We start from the raw sequence: 23,378 nt of genomic DNA on the forward strand, positions 1-23,378 counted from the left end.
CATACATAAGGCAATTAGTTTTCTCGATTGAATTGTTTTACACTTATCAAAGGACAAGGTTCACTAATGGCACAACATGGCCTAAAATATCAACTTTATCATAAAACACCAAAAAGGTCTCAATTTGGTTCGTAAATGGGTCTATTTCAAAAGTATAAATGCTAAATATATCAGTTCTTTTCATAAGAGTACAAGATATTCACCAAAAGTAAGCCCATTTTGGACATTTTGTCAAAATAGGATGATTTTGTGCATTTTTCAGACCTAAAAGCTTTTGAAACACATTGGCCGCCACTTACGATCCAAAATGTGTTGTATCCAAAAGATTCCAATTTTGATATAGATTTCATCAATATAAAAACTGTTTGGATCGTAGATGGAGGCCAAGGTTAATTATGCCAAAAACAATTGAAATTATGGACGAAAAGTACCAAAATTGACCTTTTAATACAAACTATGCTCATTTAAGGGGTCATTGCTCCATAAATAGTAAAGGAAAGTGCCAGAAAACATATTTTTGTCTTAGTAGTATTACCACAAGTATTTCTATGTGAAATTTGTAATTTTTTGGCCCGTTTAAAAAAACATTAAAAATTCAGGGCCAATTTTAACCCTTCGTGAACCTTCTCCTTTGGGCTTTTTATAGCTGACTATGCCGTATGTGCTGTGTGTATTGTTGATGGCCGTACAGTGACCTATTATGATAGTTATACATTATGTATTATTTGGTGTCCTATGGAGAGTTGGCAATCGTACCATTTTTCTTTTATTTTAAATAGTGTTCGAATCTTTTCAGTAAACTTTGGAGACAAATCTAGATAGAAAAAAAATAATTAGAAAATTCTTAAACTTGAAATCCTATAACATATATAATAGATATTTAAAAAAAAATTATGAGGAAGAAAAGATGCGTCGGATAGCAAATATATAAACCAGTATATCTATAAGACTTTAATTGAATTTGCAACATTATTTTGTTGATTTTGGAACAATCAACAACAACACAAGAGATGCACAGTTCAATTTTCAATCAATAAAACGTTTTCCATAGGGATATTGATTTGCATAAGGTCGATATCTATTCGTCGCAGCCCATATGATAAATTGTCAGCTGATTTTCACCATGTTGAGAAGAATATTTGAATTAAAGGGAAAATGCGTAATGAATGCAAAAAAAAAATCGAGTAATACAGACATGCACGAACTACTAATGCTAAGAATAATAATTTGTGAACATTTTATTATATGTTATGGCTCTCACGTGATGTATATCAAATATGCTGATCATCCATTAATCACCTCCACCAACTACAAATTGTGACTTGGATGAGGAATTGACTCATAGGCAATCATACCACGTCTTCTTATACTGTAAGTTCAGGAATTCTTTCCTGCATTTATTATTGCAATTTTGTCATTCTAGACTACCATGCGATTTCATTTCTTGCAATTTTCAGAAAAGTCCTGTTTATATCAAAATATCAGTGAATGACAAGTTAGATTATTTGGATAAAAAAAAAAATCGGTTGTAATCCAGTTGCATTTGTCGCATTAATAAATATATCGCAATAATTCTTAATTTACCGTATCAATGAAGCATTTTTGGAGTAATATAATAGGAGATAAGTGTGATTTGGTAAAGACATTTGATCATGCCTAATCTAAAAGAAATACTGCAGGTTAACCATCATGTAGGGGTGGGTAATTAAATGATTAATATTTCTAAACGAATGGTGACAGATTAGTATTCTATAATAAATACTTTTACAATAATTGAGTATTGCATTGGTGAAATGATAAACATCATTTATATAGCTAATGTCACACTATGGGACAAAAGCAGCACGAAAGAAAAATCACAAAACTACTAAACTACGAGGAAAAATCAAAACGGAAAGTCAACATATTCCTTGGATTAGGTTGGCCTTTTGTGTTATCAACGCAGATAAAGGAAGTAGGTTTTGAAGACCTATGATTGGATGTAAGGTTAAAATGATTTATCATCAAATGCAGTGTGTATTTTCCAATATGAATAATAGGTTTAAAATTTTTTGGAAAGCCCAAACTTGGTGCACAATACCAGTGGCCGTTGGTACCTCAAACAATCTCTGTACAAAGAAGGTAATGCTGTAATTAGATTTCAATTTTTTTAAAGAGAATAAAAAAAGAAGTGTTAATATCACATACTCTTTAGACTACGTTCTTTTACTTAGAAAGTATTAGATCAAAACATACTTCAGAATCTGCTTGTGTTCAATGAAAGTAAACGATCTAACATCACGTCATAATTTCGTTTTTAAAAACTGTTGCATTCACATTTGTTGAAAGTTGTATGCGTTAGATATGAATGACCCGGTTTATTATTGTATCATAAGTTATCATACTGGTATAAATAGACGCATAACGTGCTATAGGCCTTGCAATATAGATGTCCGTAACATTCAAAATAACTGATTTTAGATGGCATTTTTATCCGATTTCGAAATTTTTTTCGTTTTCAATCAATCAGCAACCTAAACTTTGTTTTTACAAGGGTAAATTCATTGAATTACCAATGCTAGCTTGATCTTGGACACCCTTGACCGAGCCCGATGGAGCAAAGGGTAAAAAAGGGGGGGGGGGGTGATTTGGCACACACATTCTTTAAAAAAAATTTCGTAGGTTATCTTTTTGAAATTGAAAGTAAAGTTAAGTTAAGTTAAGTCAAGTTACATTTAATATAGGAAATTATTTTTCCAACTCCGGCAGTGAGATTCGAACTCTCAATCTTAGCGCCTTGGGATAGATCATCGTATCCCTGCGCCCCTGACATTGTAGTGAAGTTATTGAAATTTAAGTACTTAAGTCTATTACTACGGAAGAAATTAAAAAAAAAAAATAGTATAAAGATTCTCACCCAGTTTGTTTTCTTTTTGGAACTATGTGTTCAGATGATATTTTTTTGTTGCCAAATGCATGATTTTTACGCAAATCTGGGAGGAATCCACTCTTTAAAATGTCATTTTTTTATTGAAATATACATGTTCCTTTATTCAAACAAAAGTGTTTTTAACTTTAGCATACCGCAACACTTACGAAACCATGTTTTGTTACATCTATTTCAACTTTGCCAAAAAAAATTTAGAATATTTTAGTGGTTTTTGTCTCTTTTCTCGTAAATTGTTAATTCGAAAAAAATACATAGGGTCTATTTTTAAGAGGTCTAAGATCGCTCATTTACACCAAGTTACCTAAAGGTCAAGGTCGTAACAAAACGAAAAACACAATGTGGCTACTGGCGCAGTACGTATTAAACAACACAGATATGCATGTTAAGATTTATTAGCAAAAAAGTATAAGCAATACTGCTCATTCAAATCTGCAATTTAAGTTGAATAAAAAAACGTTGGATAGTACCATCTTTGTTTTTGTACCGTATATACAAACAATAAGGACATAACACAGAGAAAATAATTGAATGAATATATACATGTAGAGGATAAAACACAAACAGCGTGGTAACAGAGACGTATACATATGTAAACACATGTAATAATTTTATGTGTTTCGATTAATAATTCGACAAGAAAAAGTCATAACAAATATCAGGCTTATCATTTTATCTAGTGGAAGCGCATTTCAGTTGCGCTTTAAATGAACCCGTAATGAATTAATACGTAATGATTAACGGCAAAAGGGTACAATGTGACACTTAATCATGACCTAGAAAATAAAATCTGTTACAGATGTGGTATGATTGCCAATGAGACAAATACCAACAAAAGACGGGATGACGTAGAAGTTAGCAACTCTAGGTCACCGTACGTTTTTATTGGTACTCGCCAATACTTTTTGTCATAAAAACAACGATTAATTTTCATTGGCAATCATATCACATTACCGTATACATAGCGAAAACCATTTTGACACTGTACTTTTGTCATGAAACTCCCGCTATACATTTGTACTTATCGGGTAGCTTTTCGTTGATTCCCTAGGACAAAATAAAAACCACCCTTTGTGATTTCGTACGTCCGAAGCGCTTTTGTCGATACTTGTCATCAGGAACACTCTTAGACGAATATATGAATTACAAGGATGTCTTATAAGCATAAAAACTGAGGAGCTATAGAATCAAAAAGAGACTCAAAATGATAGCCAGCTTAAGTAGTAAAATGCATTAAGCTGTCGGTTTTATCATAAACACGATTCAACAAATATCTCTTTTTTATTACACGAGTTACAATAGATATCATGATTACATTCAAATAATATATTCTGCTTTCAACATTAATAGCATATGCATCTATGTTGTTACATGGCATGTTAAGACATCTATCCACTGCAAGAAAAAAAGAGTTCAAGGTTATTCTACTCACAATTATAATATTCTATGTAATACAACTAATTGCATTTATAACTGATCCAGAAATAAAAAAAAAACAACATGTATAATATTTCAACTTATAACATCAGTCTTGGGCTGTGTTACCAAAATGAATTATCATATTTGACAGCAGTAACGTCACTCAATGATTTTTTTCTACTAGCGACGAAGAGGTGAGAATATATTGTTTTATTGACGTTTGGTTGTTTAATATAGGTCTGCTGATTAGCTTTGAAAGTTTGGTAAAACTTTCAATGATACAGGATTAGTATCTATTTGGCTGCAATGTTATCAGGATTGGGTTTTTTTAAATGTCTGTCTTTGATATTTCTTTCTTAAATTCTGCATTGAGGAACATGTTTTTAACCAAGAGTTTTTTTTATGCAAATTCATATAGTGTGAGTACATAATAAAACCAAGGAGTCTGAGAGTGTTGCACGGTTAAATATTTTTTGTACTGGAAAAAATAATACGTGGATTGATCACATAGTGTTATGTATATACGTATAACAATTATCAAGTCAATATTTTCAAGCATCATGAACAAGTATGGCAATCTGAGTCTCATTGGCGCTAATACCACATCTTCCCAATTTGTTTGGGCTCTTGTGGAAAGTTGTTTAATTGGAAATCCTACAACATCTTCTTTTTATATACAAATATTGCAGTATGCGTAAACTTTTGACGTTCTTAGACGGACTAAATTTGCCGAGTAATTATAAGAAAAAAAAATCGATGTTTCCAGACAAATAGACATGTTGCTATTCCAATTTTACTTATCAACTACATGTATTGAATAACAGAAGACAACTACAATTTTATAGCAATACGAACAGACATGAAACAAGAAAAATATGTAAGCAGCTTTCTTTAAATTTACACAAATATATTATATTTATTTTTGAGTTAGAAATGACACGGTTTTTTACTGTAAAGATTGATATAAAAAAAACGCAATACCGCATGGATAGAATACGGGGTAGGCGATTACGAATGACAACTCTGAGTATAAATTGTTACGAATATGTCAATCTTCTCCGGGGTATCACATGTGGAGAAGGATATACTTTTATTTCTTGGACACTTGAGATCCTGCCCATTTTTAATTTGTCTAGGTTAAGTTAGTGTACTATGTCTTTTCGTCTTTATTCGTTCTATTGTTATTGCATTTTCAGTTCGTGGTTCACTTATATGTTAGAACTTAAATATTAGTGTAAACACATTTTCAAGTTGTATTATACACACAATTTAGCATTAATACATCATTAGAACTAAAATATTTCTGAAGTAACTTTAGCTTCTTTTATATATTTGTTTTAATTTGAATTGAAAAATATAATCAAAGTCAAAATACAGAATACAAATAACCACAGTTTCGCATGCAAATTGCTAAATTCAAAAACAGTATAGTCACAATAAGTTGGTTTTCACTAACAGGAAACCGGAGAGGAGCCTGAAATACTATACTGAACAATGAAGTCATGCAAACATGCAAAGTGATCATTAAGAGCAGATGCTTTTTTCTCATAAACTTGTAATTTTCATTGTATTGTGTATGTTGAAACATTGTTTGATTCAGATAAGACGTCAGTTATGTCAATGATGATATGTGGATTGTTCCTTTTAAATGTCTTATTGTGTGTTTTGAGTTCCGCAGATACCAACTTATCCAGAAGTAAGTTTATGTATCATCAATTACGAAACATGAAAATAAATATTTATTTACCGTATAAGCAATTTGAAAATGATATATTCATCAGTAATAATCGTAGCTGTATATAATGTTCATGATATGAAACAAAATAAAGTTGAAAAGACATTCCGCAAACAGCATATCAACAGAGGCACATGATCAAACAAATATGCAGAGGAAATAATTGAACAATCTAAGACATGCATAAAAATCACGAAACTATTTTATTTGTCCTTCAACAAAAAATAAAAGAATAGTGAATAAGGACAATAGTAGTATACCGCTGTTCAATGATCATACATTGATTTAACTGAAACACATTATTTATCAATAATCTAAAGTCAATTCAAGGCATTACGAAATTATTTAATTATTAGATACTATTTGTATTTTCATTTTGAACTTTCGTATTCATTCGTTGTCACGGTAACACAAAACTTGTTCTAAATAGAACACCACTATAGTATCGATTATTCTATTTATACATTATTTACCTTACATTATGAGAATTATTTTTTAAGAACATGTAGAATGTTTAAATTTCAGCGCTGAATCAAAAACGTTTATGGTACATAAATCAATAAAGCATTGAATTAAAATGTAGATGAAGATAGTCTGACAAATTTTATCGATTTTTTTAATGGTAATGAGTGCAAAAGAAACATTTTTTATGATTGTATACGAGATTTCGTCATTTTATATTTTGATCAATCTATACTATATTTCTATCGAGACTCTACTTTTCTATTCTCCGTTCAGGAAGATTTTAACTAGACAAGAAATGAGCAACTATTTAAATTGTTTAACCCTATATTGATAAGTTATATCAGATTGTTTTTGAACTTGTGAAGACTATGAAAACAGTGTTAAGTCAATGAGATATCTATTGTTTTATTCTGCAATATGTTTTTATTGACAATGTTTAGCTGGCTCAAAGAATGTAATAAAGGATGTATTTGGTTAAAAGAAATATTTAGTGATATAAACTACAAACAAACGTTTAAATTAATGTTGAAAATCACGTTTAATTTCTGTTGATTAAGACAAACGCAAACTGAGTTCTATGTTAGATACATGCGATCGATGGATTGATTCGTAGTTGTGATTTGTCTTTTTTCATGTTTTTTTGACGATAATCTCACATGTTCATTTATCGGTTTTTATTTCACTAGGAAATCAATGTAATTAATTGCAACCAATGAAGTAATTTGACAAGTTTCCGTAGCTGGTACTCGTGTTCAAATCTTTCAATCAAAATAAATATTGATGATCTGCATTTTGTCAATAAATAACATGATTAAAAGTGCTTTTATCTGATTCGAAATATCTATTTAGTTTAACATTTATATGTGAATAGAACACTACCTGGAGAAATAACGAAAACCTATTATTTTAACAATAAATGTTTTCCGACCGGCACTTATAGTAATATTCCACGAGTGTATTCGCTTCATTCATATAAAATCACTTAATATATATTGTAGACCTAAGGAATTATCGTGAATCTTCGGAAGATGATATGAAAATTGAGAATATAATGACTACTCTACTAGGTATGTTAATTTATATCTAATCTAATTATTAAAGTATACGTATAATGATGACTTCTCTACTAGGTACGTAGTTTTTTGTTTTCCTGTAAACGCATATCTTAATATGAAGAGCATTCCCATCAATAATGTTGTAGAAAATTATCTTTGCATCCAGGTAAATTTTAATTTGTTGACTTGAATTTGACAGATAATTCACCCCGAAACAAAAGTTTTCTACGTATACCAGAACAGGCACCACCAATCAATAGTTTCGAAGGATACCTTCATCGTAGTACAGCATTATACAGTAAGGATCAAGTTCTTGAGCACACAACTAAAATCAATTGAAAATATTTGCAAATGAAAATACAACAAACTGAATAGAGCCTATTCTCCATCTAATTATCAGAATCAAAATACTACGTATGTTGTTCGTATTTAGATTGTTTAATGTTCTAAAATGTGTTCAAATAATGAAAATATATAATTACAAAAGGGCGAAACATTATAAAACAAAACATGTAACAGGTCCTTGAAAAGATACTAAGTTGAACTCGTATTCCTACAGGACAGTCATTACGTAACATTTTCCTTTTGTATTTTATTTTTTTTAGTCTCTTACAATTTTATTTCTTTAGGCATCTGTATTCATGACAATCCTGACCAAACAATCAAACAACTGCGAAAAGACATACAGACAATTCTGAAAAGTAAGTTTTTGTTTGTTTTTTGATTATACGAATAACAAAAAAATATTTACAACACGCCAATGCCAAAGAAACCAATTAGGGACGTATTTAAACATCAGTAAGATACATTTCACCTTGCCTGTACTTACACAATATTATTAGCTGATAGTTAAAGTATGATGATTTCGTTAACGCATTTCATAGTTATAAAATATTGAAAAAATAGCTATCGATGTAGATTGCTTTTTACAAGAAAACTGTATTTTTTTATTCTGTTTTTAAATCACATTATTTAAGTTGTGAAACGATATATTATTCATGTCGCCGATTAAAGGAAAACGTGTTTAATTACGACAGTAGTGAAAACTATAACTGCAATTAATATTCTTTTTACAAAACGGAATACATTTCGTATTGTGTATACTTACATTATTTTATATTTTATGTTAGATATCGGTATCTACAAGGAGGTAGTAAAATTAAATAAACAGCTGAGAAGTGAAATATCATGGATAGTTGACGGTACGTTTCTATCAGAATCACATACACATTGCACATGACCATCTTCATTTCAACAAAGAGAAATAAGCTATACCCAAGTATCTTAATAAGGGATGGTCAAAGCTAAACTTAATATAACACAGCCAATTATAGAATTGGCCATATTTCGGAAAAGTTGTAATAAACGAAAATAATTGACAGGGAATTTAAAACGGAAAGTCCTTTATATACATTGGGAATATTAGAAGTTCAAGCATATTGAAATATCTTTCGTTACGATAAGCTAGTATCTGGTATTCAAACTTGCAGTTTTACAGATCTACTTAACACTAAGTACGCTGAAGTTATCCTGAATGCATTGATTCAGCAAGATGGCGACAATCATTTCTTTATAATAAAAGTTTCAAGGGTTATAGTGAATTCGAACACGTGATTCATCTCGTTACAATTTTTTTTATCGTGTTTGTATTAAAGTCAATTAAAACTATCAACATAAAACGCAACTATAACAAACCAATAATTTTAAAGAAAATGATCTTAGATAGAATCAAAAAGCACATAGGCAAAGTGTAATAAAGCGTATAACTATCATGTAAATAAATATGTTCAAACTCGGCGTCGTCTCAATTGAAACTTATGTCTTGCATATTTTCCTGGTAATCCTCTTATAGCTGTATGTGTTACTTATATACTCAATGATTGCATATAAAACATTTATAATTAAAACGTAGACTGCGTAAATGTGGCTACAATACGAAAAAAGCAGTAAACATACCCATTTCATGGAATTGCAATAGGCAAATCCTCACTAAAATCTATTGTTTCGGCTTTCAAACTTTTGTATCTGGGCGTCACTAGTGAGTCTTGTGTTGACAAAATGCACTTCTGGCGTATTAAAATTTTAAACTTGTTGCCTTTTGTTAGCTATTATTCGTGTGTTTGTCAATTATGTTTTATTTATTTATATTGTAGTCTTGTAATGTTGTGTTGTCATTTTAATTTTATATTTCACATGGCCATAAAAGAGGGGGGTTTGGCATGCCACAAAATCAGGTTTAACCCACCATTTTTTCCTTTAAAAATGATCTGTACCAAGTCAGGAGTATGGCCATTGTTATATTATAGTTTGTTTCTGTGTGTGTTACATTTAAACGTTCTGTTTCCGTTGGGTCATGAGTGTGAATTCACATTACTATAAGACGTGTCACGGTACTTATCTATCCCAAATTCATGTATTTGGTTATTTGATGTTATTTGTTATTCTCATAGGATTTTGTCTAATGCTTAGTCCGTTTCTGTGTGTGTTACATTTTAATGTTGTGTCTTAGTTCTCCTCTTATATTTAATGCGTTTCCCACAGTTTTAGTTTGTTACGTACCCAAATTTTGTTTTTTGTCCATGGATTTATGAGATTTGAACAGCAGTTTACTACTGTTGCCTTTATTTAATGCCCCAAATATCAAGACTAATATATGAAAATAATATCACACGGACTCTATTGCAAATTTATTTATAGTTTTTTTTATTATCTTATTTCAAGAATCTAAAGAGCCCAGAGAAAGGAAAAGAATAATTGATCTGCTGAAACAAGATGTAAAAGGTACATTTATTAATAATGAAAAAAGTAAGGTTAAACACTATGTGGAGGGTACGGTTTAAGCCGAAATACGTCCATATAATAAAGGCAGCATCACCTAATTAGTCATCAATGTTTAGGTACCGATACGGTTGATAATATTCCTTTCTTTAATTGTTCGGTCATGTATTTAAAAATTGTGAAGACAATAAGGTTCCAAATCATTCAGACAATGTTGACTTTAGAAATATTTTGAAGGTCACGTTTGGTCGTAAAGCTCTTATCGTGTTTAAAGCGCACTCATACACCATTGGTGTTTGAATATTTGGCTTATGGCGTTCCTGGTTAAAAAAACATGTAATGCACTTCGTACCATGCGATAAATCAATTAATTTATTCTTTAATTCTATATCAATTTGATAGAATTAGGCTTTTTGACTCTCATTTTCTATTGCAAGTTTGTGTTTGTTTTAAAATTAAACTAATAAGTTTATAAATTTTAAAATTTTAAAGAAACTAATGTTTTAACTCCCTCGGACAAAGTTGATTATATAGAAGAGGGGAAAGTAACTAGTTAAATTCAATGCTCCTGTTCGTTTTAATTATATATTCTTTATAGAAAAAAATTACCTGTATACTTTTATGTGTTTTTGTCAATAATTTTCAATGTGATGTCATCAAGTGATTCATTATTTACAGGTACATGTGCTGCAACGAAGTACAAGGACTGCACAGAGATGAAACAGAAAATGTATCAGAAGAAAGAAAATGGTGTGTACAAAATATATCCCGACGGCGAAAAGTCGGTTCAGGCCTATTGTGATATGTCTACAGACGGCGGAGGATGGACAGTAGGTTCATTTGTTTTTATACGTATTGTAGCTAGTACTTTAAAAACATGAAAAGAAATGTAAAAATAGGTACATTGATATTTTATCAATATGCAACAGGAAAGTTGACATCTTGAAATATCAATTTCAGTTCATGATCTCTTCTGTGAGATGTCATATAAAATTGCATATCCAGACTATCATGTTTATTAACTATGTATTTACATTGTATAACAGGTCTTTTTTCCGTTTATTGTGTTACTACATTTTTTGATTAAGTTAAGCCATTCCAATTGTTATTTTATAGTGTCTTTCTTTGTTGTGATTGTATACTATTGTTTGAGAAAAAGGAGAAGGTTTGGTACCATTTAGATGTTTAATCCCGCTGCAATTGTTTGCACCTGTCCTTAGTCAGGAATCTGAGGTTCAGTGATTGTCGTCTGTAAGTGGTTCATAAATGTTTCTCGTTTCTCATTTTTATATAGATTAGACCGTTGTTTTTCCCTATTGAATGGTTTTACACCACTAATGTATGGGCCCTTCATAGCTTGCTGCTCTGTGTGAGCCTAGGGTCCGTGCTGAAGACCGTACCTTGACCTAAAATGGTTTTCTTTTAAAAATTGTGAATTGAATGGAGACTTGTCTAATTGGCACCCATACAACATCGTGCTATATCTATTCATAATGAACAGTTTGCGAATGTGTTCATTAACATTTTTACCATTTTAACTGCAGAAGACACGAACCGCAATCATTTTTGGTTTTATATACCCCCTCTAATGAGTGTTTTTCAATTTTGCCGAGAAAAGGGTAAAATTGCAGTACAATTATATTTCAAAAACCTTGCAGTTTTCATTTCGAGGATCTCTTTCAATACATATACCAGTGTGGCGAGTACTGATACACTAAGTGAAAGAAATTGAAGTATTGTGGATTCAGTATTATTCATTGGATACCAATGTCAGTCTATTTCATGGGTACAGGTAAACCACGTAATAAAATGTTCAACGAATGACAAATTTTCTACAGACTTGTATGCAGAACTCGGCAAAAATAATGAAATCAAATATCAACAATCATTCAATGTTTTTTTTATCCACAAAATATGGTACCCACGAAAATAAATGAATCCACAGTAGCTACAATGAGTTTTTTTTAATTGCATAAGACTTCCCATTTCGTTTTAGTGAACTGAGATATGCTACTTTTGTCTTTATTTATGCTATTTAGGTTATTCAGAAAAGATTTGATGGATCAGTGGACTTTAATCGGAACTGGTTGGAATGTGAAAACGGTTTCGGTAACGTTGATGGCGAATTCTGGTTTGGTATGTTCTTTAGGATTATCATAATTTTGCCTTGTTACAATTTTTTAAAATGTTTATGATTGTAAATAAAGGGATATGCTGATTTTCAAATAAAATTGATTGTATTATTGCATGTATTTACAAAAATGTTTTTTCACCAAAAAATATTATAAATTCTTATTTGATGGAACATCATTTATGTAACCTATCAGATCCAATACTGCAGTATCAGTCACCAGCTTCTAAATTTTATTTTGATTTGCTTATAGTTGTGTTCTCTGTGTATATATTTAACAAACGACCAGGTTATACTGAAAAGAGTGCAATATGAATGATAGATACGCAAAATACGTTGATCATTTGTTTGACACATCTGTAAGTTTAAAAGCTTGCAAAAAACTAAAAAAAAAACTTCGAATTTTAACAAAAGTATGGGTTTCAGGTAACACTATTATCAATACCATATGTCCTATTGTTAACTAATATATCTTTTCTATCAGTACAGATTAATACCTTCTTGTTTTGGTTATCATAGGAAACCATTACGTGCATACCCTGACAGCAAGTGGAAAATACGAACTGAGAATAAATATGGTTGACAAAAATAATAATAAGAAATATGCTGTATACCAAAGCTTTAGTATTGGAAACGCTGCTTCTAAGTACAAGTTATCAGTCGGTGATTATTCGGGAAACGCAGGTAAAACATAACTAGCATTAATATTTTATATAACATTAAATTCAATATCCGCTTTAACAAGCAAACCAATGAAATTAATCCACTTCAAAATTTAAATAGTATACAAGTTTAATCAATTTTATTAAAAACTGATTATGTATCATAAATTATAAAGCTAAGAAAATGAAGATATCATAATAGTGGTATAATTGCCAATAAAACAGCTTTACAACATATAGATTAAACATCACTGTAATTCCTTCGAAGACACAATTGTTTTTTTTTTTATTTTCTGAGCGTTCAGTATTTCATTGTATGTTTGGTCAAATCACATTAAAACATAATCAACTAAAATAAAAATAAAGGTTACAAAAAGAAATAGAATACACATTTTTGTTTTACAGACATTTTGCTTCGCATCAGGTCGACAAATGATTAAACGTTCTCAAATAATTATAGTCTTACATTATGATTTACAATATCTTAGTCACAGTCATTTCATCAACGTACAATATCGAAGCATAGATTTTAACTGTATCACAGACCGTCCATTTCGCTTCTTTACATGATCAGAAATAGTTTCTTGGAATTTTTGTTTGAATTAGTATTTTAATACATTTCTTGTATATATAAAAAGAAAATGTGGTATGATTGCCAATGAGACAACTATTCACAAAAGACCAAAATGACACAGACATTAACAATTATAGGTTACCGTACGGCCTTCAACAATGAGCAAAGCCCATACCGCATAGTCAGCTATAGTAGGCCCCGATAACACAATGTAAAACAAATCAAACGAGAAAACTAACGGCCTTATTTATGTAAAAAAATGAACGAAAAACAGATATGCAACACATAAACAAACGACAACCACTAAATTACAGGCTCCTGACTTGAGACAGGCACATACATAAATAATGTGGCGGGGTTAAACATGTAAGAGGGATCCCAACCATCTCCCTAACCTAAGACAGTGGTATAACAGTACAAGATAAGAAAGAACTATAAAAATCAGTTGAAAATGGCTTAACTCATCAGATGAACAAAAATACAAGTAGACTTGTGTTTAGCTTTAATACGTTTGTTATATTTTAACCTCTATTGCTTCATTATCTTGCAGTGGATAAGTTGAAAAAACATAATGGACAGATGTTTAGTGCTAAAGATCAGGACAATGACAAATGGGCAAAAAATTGTGCCTCTCATTTTCAGGGACCATGGTGGTATTATGTTTGTGATGATGCAAACCTTAACAAGCCTTTTGGAAAGATGTTTTGGGATGGTACACTATCAAGATCTGTCATGATGATCAGGAAAATATAAATTGATATTCTCCGAAAATAAATTTAAAAAAGTTTTATTCTGTTGATTTTATTATTAATTTATAGAAAAGCGACATGAATTATACATGAATGATACAGCATGTAAGAACAATAACCAAACATACATACTGAGTATCCCCATTTGATAAATCTTGAAAAAAACACTTTTTTTTTGGTTATAATATAGCATCTTATATAAATTGTATGTATTTAATACATTTTCAATAAACATTTACCGTTCAGTAAGATATGAGATATAAATAAACTCATCATAGATACCAGGACTAAATTTTGTATATACGCCAGGTTCTTCTACAAAAGACTCATCAGTAACGCTCAAATCCAAAAAAGTTGAAAAGGCCAAATTAAGTACGAAGTTAAAGAGCATTGAGGACCAAAATTCCTAAACATTTTGCCAAATACAACTAACTTAAAGGTAATCTATGCCTGAGGTAGAAAAGCCTTAGTATTTCCAAAAAATTCAACATTTTGTAAACAGTTAATTCATAAATATAACCATATCAATGATAATTTATGTCAGCATATAAAGTGCTGACTACTGGGCTTGTGATACCCTCTGGGAAATAAATCTCCACCAGCAGTGACATCGACCCATAAATAGAATTATGTCATGCAAATGTATGGACTTTTTTGTAAGATTTAACATAATAAATTATTCGCCTCGAAATATATTGATGATAATCATGTTCTATTGGATCATCATTGTATATATGACCACACGATTTCTTTGTTGCACATTAAGTGACAACTCTTCCGTTAGCTATTGTATATATTGAACAATGTAAGTCACCGTTAACCATATTTAACATTGATTAGACATTTAGTGTTTGTTGACGCTATATTGGATCCTTATAAACTTAGCCACTGGCATGATTGACCATACAATTTTTTTTTTAAGTTCTCGTTAATTTAGTTTAAAAAAATCAACAAATCAACAAAACAAATAACTGCTTTTGAACGTTACTCGTGAATCGAATTCAGGGTTCTCGGTATTCAATGGTGTAAGTCAACACTGAGGTAATCAGTTTGACTCTTGAACGTGGCAGGTACACTTGAAAGCAATCTTAATTGATTGAGATTGTCAGTTTTCCTGCCGAAGGTCAGTAGTTCTTCAACATTCTCCACCAATAAAAACTGAAAATCATCTAAAAAAATGAACTATGTGTCCTGCTGATAAGCCACTGGACCAACATTTCTATTTGCACAAAGTAATCCGATATTTATCAATACAAGTTTCTGGCACAGGACTAAACTTATGGTTCTGTGTTTGTTTTCGATAGACTAACAGTTCTATTGATTTACTGGCATTAAGCACACATTGGCATAATGTTCACATGCGTTCTGGCGGTTTTATCGATATTGTGGTAGTAAATACACATATAACACTGGTTCCAAGCGGACTGACGATATGTGGTAGTAAAGGATAAAATATAAAATGTTGTTCCTTGACGGTCATTCATAACTGCGGGATTGCGGTTTCATCGATTTGGTAGTATTAAATAAACATATGATACTGATGCTCCCTGAAAAACTTACAACATCAAGGAGCAAGTGAAAGAAAATATGCGCATGTCATTGTTGTTAAAAATTCCGACAGCGATGTAGTTGTAGTATCATTATCTGTTTTTTGTAACGGAGAGCGAAATCCAGGATCGCACTTTTTTGTTTGTTTCGTCCTGCATATGTTTCAAAAAGAAGCATATTTTGTTACGTATACAGAATAGGTGTAGAGGGTATATAGTTTAATTGGTTAACTTTGGTCGCAACCGAAACCAAATTAGACTTTTCAAATTTTATTTCATAATTTATTCGAGGAAACATCGAGATCAGGTTTTTCACTTTTATTTTCCTTTTCAATTATCACCACCACCAGTCAGGACTAAATTACCATCACTGAACATTCTGTCAGTTTCTTGCAAGACAAGCTTTAACACCGGTTACATCAACCTACATAATACGTTAGATATTCGTCAATGAACAAATGATATTAAACCATCCCTGGGAATCTTTAATTATTGAATATAAAGCGATACAAAATATAAGTATGTCACGTGAAAATTATGTCCCGTATCAAACCTGTACTAAAACACGACAAATATAAACAAGGCATTAAATATAACAAATGAGTATAAATGCAACAGTTGTAGCACGAAGTTTGAAAGTCATAAATCGAAGAAATAATGGTGGGTTGGACCTGGTTTTGTGGCTAGCAAAACCTCGCGCTTTTATGACAATGTTAATATAACACTGAAATGGCTCCATCCTTTTAAACTTGGTATAGGCAATGAAAGGAAAAACAGCAGATATGAGTCTTTTAAATGAAAAAAAATAACTAGATATATTTATCCCGATGTAGTAGATGTTTATTCAATTGAACTCAAATAACTTCCAATTTATTTTGTAACTCGAACAATCACCGCAAGTAAAGAAACTTTGCAGAAATAAATTATAACTTTCTTTGAATGATCACAGTCTTATTAGAGTCACATACATAGTCGAAATGTAGTCGCTGAACTTTCTAATGTTAACAAGAACATTGCTAAAATGTTGACTTTTGTATGCATTTGTAAAGAGTTAAACAAAATATTAAAATTTACGACTAAAATCGTTTGTTGGTATACTGAGTTGTGTAATTCTTAAGTATACACTTATGCACACAAACACATCGTATTCTATGACTATCTTTTGACCAGGTTGATACACTATTTTAATCATCCGAGTTGTGTAAGACTTACAACCTATCTACTGTTTATTTCTTTATGAGACTCACTTTTGTAAATTCAAACTTTACTACGGAAAGCGAAACTGTTATATTCCCGTCGTCTATCCCATTAAAATACTATAAAACTACAGAGTTAGATAACAACAACAAAAACATCCTAGAAAATACATTTGAAACGGAACATTATCAAATGGATAAATTAAAAGGTCAATAGCGTCAATCGAATAGAAAACAACTGCCATATTGCTGACTAGGTAAAGACGTGCTCTTCTGTTGATTATGATGGGTTCAGCTAGGAGGTACAGCTACCTAAATCTCTTACAAACAGACTAAAGATCATTTTAGAAACGTTATTCGATTCTAGAAGGTTTATATCTTTTTCTATACATCTAAATCTTCTTATTGAGTTTCTTTGTCCCAATTAAAGCACTTCATTTCAGCTGTATACACTTATGCACACAAGCACATTGTATTCTATAACTATCTATTGACCAGGTTAATACACTAGTTTCATCATCCTAGTTTAATGTTTGCCACTGTATTGATATTGACGTTACTTCGGATAACTTTATTTACAATGACTGTCTCATAATCTTAGTCTGTTGATCCAGTTCAGGCAAAATTATGATTCTTTTACATTTAATAGAGAGAAGGAAAAAATCAATTTGATATAAATATATATTGAGATGCACATATTTATAAAAAATGCAAAACAAAACTCTCGAAACAAAACTTTGAAGGTTACATATTAAGTCTATGTCTTCTCTTAATCTGATTACCTATATCAATACGTCATAAAAATGCCCAAAAATACAACCAAACCACAAATATACGAAACAAAGATTACACAATGATACCGAAAGCCAGTTAAAAACAATTAAAACTGATAAATACATCATTTTTGTAACATAGCATACATGTAGCACGCAATTAACGTAGTAAGTGCATAGGCGTCATCTGCAGTCATTGATCTTGTGATGCATTGCAAGATCCTGTGATGGTTTACATTTTATTATTTCTTTTAAAATATAGTTAATCGTTATAACTCAACATCTATTTCCATTCATAAAACACGCACTAAAAATAACTTCTAAAGTACCAAATTAAAGTAGCAAATGAAATAAATACATCTGCTTTATATTGTCTTTCAACACTAATTACTAAATTTCAAGAGACATATATAAATACATATACTTGAAAATTAGGTTCCGACACGATAACACAGGTATCAATTAAAAAATAAGTTTCCCTTTTCAATCTGTTTATTATACCTGGTGGCGTCGATAGGAATTAGTAGGAATTTTAGGAAATTTACATAAATACAAAAATTAAGTTGTTTAAGAAAATACTAATGTTGAGATTTTATTTAAAGCCCTACGCCAAGTAGTTTTTATGTTTTGAACATTTGTTGTGTAAACCTTTTAAAGCAATTAAAAAAAAAAAAAATCCAAAGTAACTTTTAGTATATTTTTGTTTGATTCTTTCATTATTTACTAGTTTTTAAAATTAAAAATTAACAACCGAATAGTAAGACGACGTTAAACATGATGATAAATATTCAAACATTCCCAAGACAACCCAATAGTACAGACAGTGACCAGATCTTGGGTCAGGCATGAAGTATATTACGACTAAGTTAAACATGAGGGTAAATATTCATACATTCCCATAGCCGAGACAGCCCAACAGTACAGACAGTGACCATATTCTTATCTTGGGTCAGTCACGTAGAAGATTACGACGACGTTAAACATGATGATAAATATTCAAACATTCCCATAGGCGAGAAAACCCAACAGTACAGTCAGTGAGCAGATTCTTATCTCGGGTCAAGCATGTACAAGATTACGACAAAGTTAAACATAATGGTAAATAGTCATACATTCCCATAGCCACGACAGCCCAGTAGTACAATATAAGAACAAACTACTGAACGTCATAAAGGGCTTTACCTCTAAAAATTGACACGAATAACAATCAAACAAGGAATAGACAAAACAGGGACTAAAACGAAAATAAGGAACTGAATGTACTATATGATACTGAAAGTAAATTAAAAGCCAATAAATATACCGTTTGTTTTCTATACTAAAATAGCAATCAGTTTGCATTACACGAATTAAGTGTAAAGACGTTATCAACGTGATAAAAAAACACGTGTGATCTTCTTATTTAATGATCGTGATTGCAAAGCGTTTTATCTTTATATCTACAAAGAACCATACTAGCATTACAAGAATCTTCAAAAGTGCCAAGAAAAAGTGTATCGGCTAAACATCGTCTGCTTGCGTCTTAAGCTTTTTGTAAGGATTTTGTTAATATACCAAACATACCTGTTATTATTTGGAAGTATTGTATGACGTAAGCAGAACATATATATAATAATTTAATATAAATTGCAAGTTTTTCCTTCAGCAGGTCCCGGTTGTTCAAAAGGCTGGATAAAGTTATCCACTGGATAAGCTTGTCCATTGGATAAATGTTTATGCAGTGGATTGCTATCCAGAGGTTAATTTGTGTTGTTCAAAAACTGGTTAAGGATTGTCAAGCTATCCACTGGACCAAATGCTATTCGGAGGACAACTCCCATAACCAGAGAACTCTTAATGATAGTATTCAAGCTCTGTTTCAGAAAGTACATCAAAAAGTCAAAAAATTGCATTTTCCATACATGTACCTTTTTCTGTATATTAAACTATGAGCGTACCTACGGCCCACGGTGATATATAGCAGAAATTTATTGAAAATATATGTTGATGCAGTTCAAATATTGAAGTGTGACATAGGTACGCTCATAGTCAAACATTTAAAAAACAGTTAAAAAAATTCGTCCTACTCAGATCTACTCGTAGTTTTCATTAAATCATTGAAATTTTAAACGAACTGCAGACCGGAGAATTATTTCACTGGGATCCGACGACAGACTTATCTTCATGCTAGATAATAGCTAGTTTCTTTGGGACTAAAATTGAACATATTTGAGACAGGGAAACAGGATATTCCTGTATCTAATATTCATGGATTAAAAGTGACATTTTAGCAGATCGTCGAATTTTGACCAAAATCGTAAGAAGCTGTGACAAACTTCAACAGTTGGACGGCAAACGATTTAATGGCTTCTAAGGTCAAGACATTGGTCACGTGATAATAGGTCAGAGTTTACGATATTTTGGTAAACGTGCATAATACCTCGTAGGTTTTGGACTCGTATTGCCTCATTTGTACTCGTACATTAATAAAAACCAAAGTAATCAATTCAAGATTGAATTAACTTCCTTATTTTATATAAATTTATTTTTAAAAAGTGTTGTTAAAATGTTATAAATTAACGAGTGAATTGAAACTTTTTTTCTGAAAATTTGCGTAGGTCCACGGAAAATCCTTAATAATTCCTTAAATAGGTTTGGTAACGTGTTAAGGGGTATAAAATATGAAACCATTTTTTGGTTCTTATATTACTTTATCAGATCACAAAACCCCCGGATACTCAATTGTGTCAGCTTATTCGCTGCGAAGCGGAGATCAAAGGAAGATAACTCGGTACGCGCATCGTAGGATATTGCAAGTTCACAACAGTAAATTCGAGTAAAATTATTGATTGAAGATATATTTCGACGATTTCTTGAATAACCTTTCAATATTCCATGTTCCTCTACTGTTATAACATGAAAATAGTCATGGAAAGGTTGAATATGACATTTTTGTCAAGTATTTTCAGGTTATTGAACACTTCCAAAGAAATAAATTATACAATAACTGACTTTTCTCTGAAACTTGGACTTATTGTATATTCTCAAACACCCTTTTGGTAGATAGAAGGACACAAGAGGGGTTTATCAGTCATTTGTCAGCAGAACTTGTGTTGCAATAGAATCATTATTGAACTTTTCATTACATTAAAACAAAAGTATGGAAAAAAGGAAATATAGTCTTCAAAATTTTGAACATTGCCATTGAATAAAAATAAAATCAATTTGCAGTGGACAGAAGTACATGTACAATTTTTTTTATTATACCTGCTTTAAGATACAGTGGCGGATTCCAGGGGGTCTGGTGATTGGAACCTCCTCTTGTTATGGAAGATTTATGCATTTGAATGGGATCATATAGTTGGAACCCTCCTTTTTATCCTTGGTTGAGAATACCACCACCCATGTTTAAAATTGTCTGGATTCCCCCTGAGATAAGAAACTATATAAGATGTACAAGTTCTGTTGCTTGCCTTAATCAAGAGAAAAAAATCTGAACATCCAAAAAACCAGAAAGGGATTCAAAACATAATAATCAACACACAGATAACTGAACAAATTAAGATTAGGCTGTATTGCTATTTGATATCATGCAGTTCTCACAGTTGCTATTATATATGTTATTTCATGTTTTGCTTTATTTTTTTTTCTTCTTCTTATATTTGAATTCATAAGTCCTGCAACCAACTGTTAAGTCCTTTCAATTAAATTATTGATTGAATTATAAGCTAAGCTGACCAGTAAATACTGTTTGAAAATGCTTAGGTGAAATAAAATAGTGGTATTATATCAGTAAATATACTGAATCAACTTCAAATTTAATCCAAATTCATATTTACCTGCTCTAAAATGCATAGTCAATTGAACTTCAAAAACAATAACCTGAGACTACTACAATGTATAACATAGATATTGGTCACTTCCCTTGTTATAGTGGTCAAAGACAAAACTGACTTAACTACAGTATGTTCAGAATTTTTTTAAAGAATGGACATATGAGATTTGTATCATTCTGATATCAGAAATAATTTCATAGTATCAAATCAGAATGCTAGTTCTTTTTATTGAGATAATCAATTTAATCGCAATATTTACTTTAATAATAAAACTCGTGATACTATCTGAATGAACAGTTATGACTTAGCTTGTCAACATTTCACTTACTTTAAATACTTAAGTTAACATGTTAGTACTAACATAAAGAGATGTGGTATATGAAAAGATAAAATAAGATCTTTTTATTCCAATTTAAGGGCCCATGAAGAGCAAAGTAATTTATTACAATGATTTTTATAATTTACACAATAATTTTGATATAAATCATATTAATATGAATATAACCATCTCAACTCTTAGATTTTAAACCACAGCCAGATTAGAGCCACGCATATAGTAGAAAAATTAAAGGCATAACAATCAAATATATTATTAACGGCACATATTCTCAACATCTTAGATAAAACAGTATCTGTACTACACTGATATTTTTCTCAGTTCAAAACATTTATCATTGTTAAAGTTTTATTAATATAAATTGCAACACTTTTCAAGTCCTCTAGGTTTTCTTGAATAAAAAGGCAATTAAATTTGGCACTTTTGTTTACCTTTTCACAATTTTTACAACCTATTAATATATTTATCATAAAATTCTTTTTTCAAAAAGTTATAAACGGGACACTGAATTTAAATATTGTATAATTGCCAATGGGATAACAGTCTATAACTATCCACCAGAGTCCAAGTGTCTGTTAGCAGTTAAATTATAAGTCACCTTACAGACATCAACAATGAATTCATTTCAAATTCATTGTTTTCAAGCAACTGAAGAAAAACGAGTCATACTAGCTTTTTTCTTATTACATGTACAAGAGAATATAAAAAATAATAATATAAATAAGGAAATAACTTAGACAAAAAAGAAAGGACTTATCCACTGGACTATATGTAAAGTATTCCCTTACTAATCCTTAGAAGAGCTGTATACTTAGAAAAAAGGATGTTGAGGACTTGGCCCATCAATCAGCATTAAATTTTAAACACTATATATATATGTTCCGGACCATATGAATATTTGGACCATATGGGTAGATACTCATATGGTCGGGGTAACTAAGAGGTTTACTTTTAATACTTAACTCTTCATATAACCCTTCTGGAAGTCCCGTCATTAAAAAGACACTATCAAAGGTAATTTTATTATAGATCTATTAGCAATTAATAATAACAAGATTAAAACTTTTTAAAAATAAGCAGTTTCACACAGTTAATTTCATCACAAGTCAAAACTATAGTAAACACATTTAATTTTTTATATTTTCATTGCCGATATGTTATAACGAGTGAATGTCAAATGTCGACTTGGGAAGATAACTTTTATAAATATCTTAAT

The 23,378-nt window shown here is 30.8% G+C and overlaps 1 protein-coding gene across 1 annotated transcript; it reads left to right on the forward strand.

The window, feature by feature from the left end:
- Positions 1-5,940: 5,940 nt before the first annotated feature.
- LOC139497407 (fibrinogen-like protein A) lies at positions 5,941-14,498 on the forward strand. The gene is made up of 9 exons (XM_071285622.1): positions 5,941-6,041; positions 7,544-7,612; positions 8,230-8,301; positions 8,731-8,802; positions 10,322-10,381; positions 11,057-11,208; positions 12,418-12,514; positions 13,029-13,193; positions 14,296-14,498. The coding sequence occupies exons 1-9, from the start codon at positions 5,960-5,962 to the stop codon at positions 14,496-14,498; spliced, it is 972 nt and encodes a 323-aa protein (XP_071141723.1). The 5' UTR covers positions 5,941-5,959.
- Positions 14,499-23,378: the final 8,880 nt, after the last annotated feature.

The sequence above is a fragment of the Mytilus edulis genome, chromosome 12 (assembly GCF_963676685.1).
Source record: "Mytilus edulis chromosome 12, xbMytEdul2.2, whole genome shotgun sequence".
Classification (NCBI taxonomy): Eukaryota; Metazoa; Mollusca; class Bivalvia; order Mytilida; family Mytilidae; genus Mytilus; species Mytilus edulis.